The 10,654-nt window shown below is 51.7% G+C and overlaps 1 protein-coding gene across 6 annotated transcripts in view; it reads left to right on the top strand.

Annotated features, from left to right (window-relative positions):
* Dclk2 (doublecortin like kinase 2) overlaps positions 1-10,654 on the top strand; it is a 119,943-nt gene that overhangs the window by 99,802 nt on the left and 9,487 nt on the right. For all 6 annotated transcript variants that reach the window (XM_055596596.1, XM_055596598.1, XM_055596599.1 and 3 more), the window contains 4 exons: positions 813-932; positions 1,135-1,281; positions 7,325-7,458; positions 7,767-7,844. In XM_055596596.1, coding sequence (XP_055452571.1) covers positions 813-932; positions 1,135-1,281; positions 7,325-7,458; positions 7,767-7,844 — 479 coding nt within the window. The remainder of the gene's footprint in view (positions 1-812; positions 933-1,134; positions 1,282-7,324; positions 7,459-7,766; positions 7,845-10,654) is intronic.

Here is a 10,654-nt window from a genome sequence, read left to right as displayed (position 1 = left end):
GCTGTGTGTGGCTGTGAAACAGAAGGGTCACTGTGTGGCTGTGTGTGGCTGTGTGTGACTGTGAAACGTGTGACTGTGAAACAGAAGGGTCACTATGTAGCTGTGTGTGGCTGTGTGTGGCTGTGTGTGACTGTGAAACAGAAGGGTCACTGTGTGGCTGTGTGCGGCTGTGTGTGGCTGTGGGTGGCTGTGTGTGGCTGTGTGTGACTGTGAAACAGAAGGGTCACCATGTGTAGCTGTAGCGGAGTGCACACTTAACTGCATAGCGGCTCCTGCCCACGGCAGCGTGGGCAACACTGGGCAGTGTTTTCAGCGAGACATGCTTATAGGTAAAATGAAGTGTGTGGTGTGGTGCCTTTCAGACTTGTGAGTTACGAAGTGCAGGGGCCGCCATCTGGTGAGTGACTTCACACCCACTCACAGAAGAAGAAAGCTTGTTTTCATGAATTTTAGCATGAAGTTAAAATTTATATTGTTAACAGTCAAACGCTTTAATCTCGGAGCGTATGTGCCAGCTTTCCTGCATGCCTGGTCGTTACTCTCTCCTGGCTGCAGGGAGGTGGCGGCTCTGGCCCCGGCCTGTGGACGGCATAGTGCGCAGAGTGGAGTCCTAACTGTGTGTGTTCGCCTGCTCACCAGGCGAGAGCTGCCCACGGGTGGGCTGCCTGTACCTGGGGCTGAGAGGACAGTGTGGGTGTCCTGTGCCCAGAGACCGTTTCATGTGGCATCAGGACACTGGGACCTGCTGTCCTCCGGGGGCGGGACAGAGCAGAAGGTTCTGGCTTTATGTCCCTCTCTGTACCCTTTGACAGGAACATCTGATTGAGAATGAGGTGTCAATTCTGCGCCGAGTGAAGCACCCCAACATCATCATGTTGGTGGAGGAGATGGAGACGGCAACTGAGCTTTTCCTGGTGATGGAGCTGGTCAAGGTAAGAGGGTGGTGGTCATCTCCAGGCCTGCAGTGGCCGCGGGAATCTGCTCTTAAAGTGTCCCACAAGCTCCGAACTTCTTAGCTCACTCACATTCACTTGGTGCGTGGCCCTTCATCTGCTCCAAGCTCACGTGGCGCCCTCATCTCACGGGACTGAACTGTTGGCGTTTCGACGCATCTCTCTCCTCTTTACCCTGTAGGGTGGCGATCTCTTTGACGCAATTACTTCTTCAACCAAGTACACCGAGAGGGATGGCAGTGCCATGGTGTACAACCTGGCCAGTGCCCTCAGGTACCTGCACAGCCTCAGCATTGTCCACAGAGACATCAAACCCGAGAATCTTCTGGTATGTTCAAAGTCTCCGCTCTTTCATTTTCAACTCATGCTTCTTTCTGTTCTTTTAGAATGATTGTAATACTACGAAAACCATCACATACAAAAGAATTGTGACATTTAGAGTGTAAAACAAAACCACAGTAATGGAAAGAGGGTGGGAAACTCTAAAAACCAGCAAGTTCAGGCTGGGTGGGAATTTTTCATGCATGCATCGATTCCTGATGGGCTTCTTGGCTGGATGTGTGCTCTGCTTTCCATTGGAAAGTGCGCTTTCACTGGCCTTTGATCACGTCAGCCCCCTGCTATGATGAAGGAACGCCTGGCATAATCCGTGTGTAAAGAGTAAAGGGTCTTGGGTTCGGGCTCAGAGTTCTGGGAGTTGCAGTCCAGTATAGCTGGGCCCATTGCTTTGGGCCTCTGATAGGTGGTGGCAGCTCTGAGGGCACAAGGCAACTGCCCAGTTCACCATCCAGGAAGCAAAGAAAGGGAGGAAGGAGACTTGGGGCCTTTGAGGGCAGTGAAGTACGTCCCTGCACAAACCTCTGCCTGCTGATGGTTCCACACCCCCCAGTATCGCTGCCCTGGGCATCAAGACTCTGATACAGGCGGGTCTGGGGCACCTTTGACCTCTAAGTTCACGGCAGCAATGCTAGCTGAAAGAGAACAGAACCGTAAAGTGTGTAACTTTGAGAATGAACCGAGACAAGTAGAGGTACATGAGAGAGGTAGAGCAGACGCGCTCGCGTGTACACAGGCTTTCGGAGGCACCCTTTCCTCTCAGCTTTGTGGGAGATGCTGTGTCCCCAGGCCTTGAACGTGTATCGTGCTCTACAGAATGAAAAGTATTTTCTTTGGTGCGTGGGGACCTTGGTCCATGGGTCACGGTCTGTTTTTCCAGCCTCCTGACCTTTTATGACCCTTTCTCTTCTGACTTGGCCTGGCACTCACCATTAACCCATGCTGAAGCCCTTCCTGCTGGGCTGTGACCACTGTCGGGGACTGAAGACTGGCTGGGAGCGGCACAGGCGCTGAGTGCTGCTCTCCCTGCCTCGGCAGTCACAGCTCGCCAGCCTCACCCTCCGTTTCTTCCCCTGGCCTCATTCGTAACGTCCTATCCCGCTGTGGCCGACCTCTTCCTCTTGTAAGCCTTTGACTTACCCCAGAGTCTCCGAGCCCAGTCATGGCCCCTCTGCTTTCTGGAGTTCTCACAATGCATCTTTCCTATCTTCTTTTCAAAATTCAGTTTTGCTAACCCGTCTGGTAATGCCATTCATCTCTTTCTCTTTTTAAAACATTCTTCTTTCATTATTGCACCGTGACCACGTTTCCCTTCTTCCCTCCTCTCCCCACGGCTCCCCTCCCCTCAGGAAAGCGTAGGCCTTCTAGGGACATCAAGCAAGCATGGCCTAACAAACTGCAGTAGGACCAGACACCATCACATCAAGGCTGGACAAGGCAACCCAGAAGGAGCAAAAGGGTCCCACAGCAGGCAAGAGTCAGAGACAGCCCCGCTCCCACTGTTGGGATTCCCACAAGAACACCAAGCTACTCAGCCATACATCTATGCAGAGGACCTAGGTCAGATCCCTCCCCTCCCCTCCCCGTCCACGGGGACTTCACCACAGGGGCAGAGGGTACCTGGTCGGCTGCTACCTTGGCTGCGCAGCAGTGAGCTCAGGAGCCGGCGCAGCCGTGCACCCTAGCGTTCCTTGGTAATGGCCTTCTCAGCAGCAGTAGCCTTCCTTTCCAGGCTCTTCAGGACTTCTGTCGAGGGAGAGGTCAGGCGTGCCCTCCCTCTGATGCTCTTGGGAGAGAGACCACACATGTAAAACTTCCTGTCCTGTCCTCGAGCATGGTGAGCTCCTCTGTTGGATGGGACAGTGTCTCCGAAACGTGGCGGACAGAGCAACATAGAGGCTTCTGAGGGAGGCCGGTGGTCGGCCCTGGCTCTGCCACCACCAGGAGGCATGATTGCACAGGTCGCTGCCCAGATCTGGCTAGCAAAGGTCCCAGGCGTGGTGCAGCCAGCTCTGGTGACAGGCCTGCTGGCTGGGTCCGTGGAGGAGGTGGCTCTAACACCATCAGCCTAGCATGCCCGCTCCACCCCAGCCCAGGGCGTGATGCCGTCAGACGTCCTCGGTCGCCATGCAGTTCCCCGGAAACTGAGCTCTCCTCCTGCTGTCGTCCTCCACTGCAGGACACTGGGGGCTCTGGACAGCCCGCGAGCAGTTTCCTTTACAGGGGAAACGAAGAACAGTGCCGCACGAACCCTCCTGGGTACAAGGCAGAGTTCTCTTCTTACTGTCTTCTTCTTTGAGGGATTTACAAAACCCTAATCTGAAGCTCAGAAGCATCCAAAGATGTACTTGCTAGGCATGGTGGCACAGATCTGTGGTACAGTGAGTTTGAGGCCAGCCTGGGCCACCACGCGAGATCCTGTCTCAGAATAAAAGATGTTTTTGCGTTGTCATGTCCCCAGGTGGAAAATTCAAAACCATGAAATGTCACTTCATATACAAAATATTAAAACCCTGCATGGAGGTATCTTCCCGCTGTGTTTACAGTACACATAAAACATGAATGAGTCTTGTAGTTGGTGTTGAAGTCACCCTCACGCTGTGGCCGCTGGACGGTATTCTACAGTCTGAGACATTGTTTCTGAGCAGCAGCAGCAGCAGCAGCATTACTACTGTTAGTACTGTGATTACGAGATTGTGATTCTCTGTGTTCCCAAGGCTGGCACTGAGTTCTGAGTTCTAGCACTGAGTTGAAACACGATCCTATCGGAGCTTCTTGAGAGGAAAGGACTGTGGCTGTGCGCACCGCCATGCTTGGGTCCAGAGTTTCCGTGTGTCTGGTGGTCAGGCTGGGGTCAGACTCCAGGAGGCAGTACCAGCTATGGAAGACACAATCCCTGTGTCTCTCTGGACGTAGGCAGCACATGGCACCGCTCAAGGAGGACGTGCCTGAGGCACTAAAATGCCCCAGACGACTCCTGCTCTCCCGTCTGAGAACTAATTCAGTTTTTAAGCCCAGCACGTTCTGACGTCTGATTTGCATCCCCGTCCCTGGTAGCAGTGGCATAACTTCACACCCTGCCAAGGCAGACGTATGGTTGCTGTGTCAGGGAGCATGGAGGTGGCCGTTAATGCTATGAGTTACGGCCTCGCTGTGCCCTGTCATAGTTAACTGTGGGAGACCGGTGATAAATTTAGGCTTTCCAGGAGTTCGGGGACAGAGGAGAGAAGAGGTTTGGTTTCTCATAGTTGATGTCCTTCTAAATCATTACCCTGGCGTTTTATTTAGAGAGCATGAGGGATTCACTTTGGATGTGGGCCTGCACTCCTCACATTTTTCAGTTTTGCATTCTGCCAGCCACTTGACAGAGCATCTCTCAGTGTGAGGTAGGCCATTTGAACATGGCAGGGCTGGGGTTTTCACAGTTGTTCAACTTCATTCAGAATCTGCACGTGTGGCTGCCTGGGTTTGGCTTTGTGTCGACACAGAAACCATGGCAGGGTGGATGGGGTCCTGGCTGCCAGGCCTGCTTGGTGGCTTAGCTGAGTGGTGTGTGCCTCTGTTCCCTCACCTGTGAAATGCATGTAGCAGTTTTTTTTCTGGTTGGCCAGTGTGGTTCCAAGTCCAGTGTTGTGCTTGAGAGACTATTTAAATCTGCAGAGTTCCTGAGATACCAGTAACTGTCAGGAAGCCTTGGGAAGCTGTGTTCTCCGTAGTCATGTTTCCTTCCCTCTCTCTCCGCTTTCCAGGGTAGGCGAGCCCCACCCCCAGCTCTGCAGTCGGTTGGTAAGGCAGTGAGGCCTCTGCCCTGCAGATAACAGTGCTGTTTAATTTTCCTCACAGATTTGAACAGAATCTCCAGCTAAGATTTAGAGGCTGTTAACATTTTTCCTGTCGTCTTCTGTGTGGGGAGGCGATGGCTCAGACAAAGCACTCTTAATGTCCAGGCCATCCTTTCTCTCCTTGTTTAGCTGTGGAGTCCTGCCTACTTGGCTGCTGCGTGTTGCCCGCCCATTTCTGTCTGGGATTCTTTAGCAGAGGTGAAAATGCGGCTTCTGACTGACCCCAGCTCTCAGCCCCCATGCATGTTCTAAGTGGAGCAAGTGGAGCGTTTACAGTACGCTCGGTTTTATGAAGCAGTCCCTGATGAGTTGTCAGCGTGAAGTACCAGTGACGTTAGTGAGACGCTGACTCATGGTGCAGGCGTTTAGGAAATTGTACTTTAAAATGTTCTTATCACTGCAGTTACTTAGGGAATTTTGATCTAATGTCTGGGTTTCAGCAGATGTACCGTAAATCCTAACTCTGATGACATTAGGCTGTTCTCATTGCTGTTCACAGTGGAACACTGTCCTGTGTGGAGTCCTGGCTCTGTGACTCCAAGCTACATCGTTGGCATATTCGTGTATGTTTCTGCCCTGAGGTTCACACAGTGAGAAGTGCCGTTGAGGGTTGAGAATCACCGCTGTTGTCGCTAAACCATGAAGATAGAGCTGTGTGTTGGCTGTGGGTAAACACGAGGACACTGTAATGTCCTACGGGAAGAAATACTGTAGCAGATGAGGGCGGGCAGGAGAGCGAGGAGCCTACCAGTGGCCCTGCACTGTGCCCGTGAAGCCAGGCGCCATGTCCTAGGGAGCCGTAGGCCGCTGCGCTTCCTGCCGGCAGCTGCGTAAGTCGCCACCCTGGGTGGGCGATGCTGTCACTGACTGAGAACACGTCACCTTCTCAGTGCTCAGCCTTCCAAGGTCGGTAGTGTTGAAATGAACCTCTGTCTCATTAGTAAAGCGTGGGGGCAAGCGAGCATGGTCAATATACAGAAACAGGGCCTGGCACATTGATTTGGTCTGTGCAGCTATTTTTCTCTGAAATTTGGTGCCTTCAAATGGACATGAAAGAGACGGTGTACTTTGGCAAGTTTAAGTTTTCGCCTAAGGAAAGTCCGCTTGGATATAAGTCTGCGTAATGTTATCTCCTGGCTTTTCGTCTCTTAAGGAAAGTCTGCTTGGACTTAAGGAAAATTGCTCTCAATCGCGTGGTCATTGTAAGCACATGGACACGCCTGCACCTCTTGGAAGCCTGAATACATTGTAAAAAAGAATAAAAAACTTAGGTTAAAGTTCCTCTCATTGACGCCCATAGTGCTTGTTAAGGCTGGGACATCGTAGCTCATGTACGATTTTAGCTTTTGAAAACCTATGTAATATACTCAATAACTTTCCTGGTAGATATTTATTAGAGAGTGCTTACTCTCAGCTAATGACGTTTCATTATTTGTGTGTAGCATAATTTACTTAGCAACCACTCTATTAGCAACTTGGTTGATTCTGTGTTTACAAATCATAGATACAGATACTGACAGCCTGTATTTAACGTTTGAGTCTTTCCTTCCTTTTCTGTAGATTTATTGGGTGAAGTTCCTGTTTACATTCACACTGTCTGATCCCAAAGCGTGTTTTCTTTTCGAGCTTCTGAGGTTTTCCCCCATGTGGCATTTATAATTTAGGCTCAGGGTGAATCTCAGTGGTAGGGCATTGGTTAGCATAATGAAGGCACTGAGCTCAAATCCTCAGCTCCACACATGGAGCCGAAAAAGAGCTCAGAACACTCATCCTGCTGGCAGCCCAGAAGGCAAGTGGCAGCCCCTGGTGAGACAGGCCAGTCTCTAGGAGACCCCAGAACTTGTGCTTAATGAGCACGATTCTGTGGGTAAGCACTGGGCACGGGGGAGTTCCTTACCTGCCGTGCCGACGGCCATTTGTACCCGGCTGCGCATGTAAACAAGAAGAGGGTTTGTCAGCACCCTGGTAAGGTCCTCCCTGCAAAGACAGAAATAACATCTTTCCAGTCACACACAGTTGAGCAAAACTCTGAAGATCGCGCAGCCTCTTCAACTACGGTACTCTTAGCAGAAGAACTTCCTTTTACAACTTAAAAAGCACCGAGTCTTTCCTGACCCAGCCCAGGTTCCTCTCACAGCTGGACAAGGGCCACCACCACCAACCACGGTGACTGCTGGCTGCTTTCTGTTTCAGGTGTGCGAATACCCAGACGGAACCAAGTCTTTGAAACTGGGAGACTTCGGGCTGGCTACGGTGGTTGAAGGCCCTCTGTACACAGTCTGTGGCACACCGACTTATGTGGCGCCAGAGATCATTGCTGAGACCGGGTGAGTGCCCGACTCACGCTTCGGCGTGGGGCCCGCTGCTGGGTGTTCAGTCCACCCTGGGAGGAAGGAAGGGGATGGAGAGGTGTAGCCTACACCGTGACCTTGGCTTCAAGGAGCAGACTGCTCTTGCCTAGCCCGTCCTTCGAGCTTTGGTCGGGGCTGGGGTGGCCACTGATCACTGTCTGACGGAGGGAACGCAGATGGCTTTGTCGGTGGACAGCTGCTTCTCTGTGACACTAACAAAGGTGGCACTTTAGCAGCCTGGCACGTGCTCAGGCCCACCATTACCTGCTCTTCCTGTTTTCCAGTTACGGCCTGAAGGTGGATGTTTGGGCAGCTGGCGTGATTACGTACATACTTCTCTGTGGATTCCCACCATTCCGGAGGTAACTACGTCTGACTCTAAATTCCCGTACCCTCGGCTCCCGGCAGAAAGGACACTAAGCTGGTGAATAAAGTGACCAGTTTAAAATTACATAAACATGCCTTTCTCTGTCTTAATGTAGTCTGCTGCTGCAAACTCATGGTTTTCTTTGGTGTTCTGATTTTTTTTTTTAATTGGAGCTTGAACACAGGGATCTTGCACACATAACGGCCTCTGGGCTGTCCCTACCCCAGCCAAGCTTCAGATGTGAGGCCTTTGCTTTGTGTGAGAGCTCTTTGGCCGTCCTCTCATAAAATATGTTCCTAGCACAGACTCTAGACTTTGCAGCTTCTCAGTCTTGAAGAAGGGTGGGTTTTAAAGATCCTCGTGTGGAAACCTGACTTGGCCAGGTTTTCAAGGTCTTGCTGTAGGTGTCCCTCTATTCAAGAGCAGTGTCTTAGCCTACTTGATTCTGATATAAAACTTTCAAAGTGCCCAACCTCCTTCTCATAAACTAGGAACTGGTTATGGTAGTTTTAGCCTTTCATGTAACATTTGTTACCTGAGAAGTGGAATTACAGAACACTTTGGCCTTAGCTGGCCTGGCAGGAGCAGAGGTGAGCCCAGGTAGACGTGAGAAGGCTTGCAGCCTGGTGGGTCTGTCCAGGGCTGAGGCAGCCACGCAGTGGCTCTTCCTTCGTTTGCTCCATCTCCTGTTCTGGGGCCGTGACTGACTTTGAAGTAGCAGTGCATCTACCAGGACCTGGCGCTTTCCTGCCTCTCCCTTCTGCCTCCCCGCCCTCTCTGGGAAGTAGCTGCAGTGTGCCAGGTGCTGGCGTAAGTGATGGCAATGGCACACAGCACTGTCCTCAAAGCAGTGACTCCAGTCAGCTGCGGCTGCTGGGAACAGCCACCACAATCGATGGAAGCTTCTCGTCACAGCGTGGAGGTTCGAGACCAAAGCACTGCGGCCTTGGTTCTGGGAAGGGCCTACCTCCTGGTTCGTGTGTAGTCATCTAATCCGTGAGGTGGAGGGGAAAGGGCGGCCCAGGAGCGTCTTGCTGTCTTAGGTTTTGTATTTTTTAATGATGTTGCATGCTGGGCAGGCGTGTTCCCTGAGCTGTACCCTCTCTGCGGACTTTCCAAAGACACCGAGTCCTGCTCACGAAGCTGCACCCTCCTGACTGGCTCCCACACGCCCACCTCCCGTCGCTGGTGCTGGAGGCTTAGGTTTCCCCGGAGGAGTTCTAAGGCAGACACGCGGTGTTTAAGTGTCGCATTGGGTCAATGAGTGAAGAACAATTTATCTTTCCTGTCTAACATTTGTTATGAAAACTTCCTGAAAAAAGTTAGAAAGTTAAAAAAAAAAGTTTTTTTTTAATTCTCACATTTTCAGTTTGAGGTCAGCAGTGTTTGTATTGATAATTGCTGTGTGCAGAATGGCGCCAAAATGTTTGTCTGCCTTTGAAGAGCTTGTGTTGTAGAGACAGAGCACAGGAATAATGAGCAGAAGCGACTGTCTGGGTGTGTGTGGTTGGCTGGCTCAGTGATGGCCGCACGTGGCCCACGTGTGAAGAAATTAGCTCCATTGTTCAAGGCAGAGGGAGGAAGTAGAGGGTGGATAACCGGCCTTTTTCACAGTCACTTGGGCTCTGGCAGGTGGTGAGTTTTGAGGGTAGCTAATGTAGAAGGATGGTGTGCCTTCCAACAGGGGAGACTGTTAACCTGGCCTTCCGCCAAGGCGAGAGCAGGGACCTGGGGTTGGGGTCACCTTTGCGGCATCCGTGCTCAGAGTGCCCTCTAGTGTTCGTAGTTTCAGGTGCAGCCAGCGGGAGTTGGCGTTTTAGTGTTCTGGAGGTGAGGTTCAAGTTGGATGTCTCTACCACTGTGAGGTGGAGAGGTGTGGGCAGGTGAGAGCGTTCTGAAGGGGCTGCCTGATGCCAAAGAGAACTAGCTATTGCACTTTTATATACCACGAAGATGTTTCCGCTCTTGGCTGCTGAGGTGATCTGCGCCGTGAAACGGCTCTCTGCGAGAAGTGTCTTTGCAGATAGGCATGTTAGGCTCACGCCTACTGTACGTAGAACGTGTGTGGAAAATTAGGGCTGTGACAATTTTAATGATTGTTGTGTGGAATAGATGGCATGAATTGTGTTTCTAGGGCTGGGGAGAGAGCTTGCTTGGTTGGCAGAGGGCTTTTTGTAACGAATGAGGCCCCGAGTTCAGTCCCCAGCACTTCCTAAGAGCCAGCAAGGCAGCACATGCCTACAGAGCACAGGACACGGGGTGGAGGAGGGTGGGAGGCTAAAGCCGGCCATGGCCATGAGCATACCGAAGCCATGCTGGGCTACGCAAGACCCTTCTCAAAAATAAAAACAACTGTAGGTATTCTATTTTATAATATTATAAAATTCTTTTCACAAGTACTTCAGAGTGCTTTGTCTTATAGGAAGTATGCCTTTAACTGGAGGCTTTGGAACGGAGATTGCTATTTAGAGTTCACTGCTTCCCTATCTGTAATGGCAGTGACTTTCTGCTTCCAAGGTTTTAGTTCTAGCTTGATTCCTTCCTGCCTGCCTTCCTGCCTGCCTTCCTGTCTGCCTGCCTTCCTTCCTGTCTTCCTGTCTGCCTGCCTGAGTTCCTTCCTGCCTGCCTTCCTGTCTGCCTGCCTGCCTTCCTGCCTTCCTTCCTGCCTTTCTTCCTGCCTGCCTTCCTGTCTGCCTGCCTGCCTTCCTTCCTGCCTGCCTTCCTGCCTGCCTTCCTGCATTCCTGCCTGCCTTCCTGTCTGCCTTCCTGTCTGCCTGCCTTCCTGTCTGCCTGCCTTCCTGCATT

This window comes from Psammomys obesus, unplaced genomic scaffold, assembly GCF_907164565.1.
Source record: "Psammomys obesus unplaced genomic scaffold, mPsaObe1.curated_primary_1811, whole genome shotgun sequence".
In the NCBI taxonomy this organism is placed as follows: domain Eukaryota; kingdom Metazoa; phylum Chordata; class Mammalia; order Rodentia; family Muridae; genus Psammomys; species Psammomys obesus.
The sequence above is the reverse complement of the archived record's forward strand: the minus strand, read 5'-3'. Positions and strand labels throughout refer to the sequence as shown.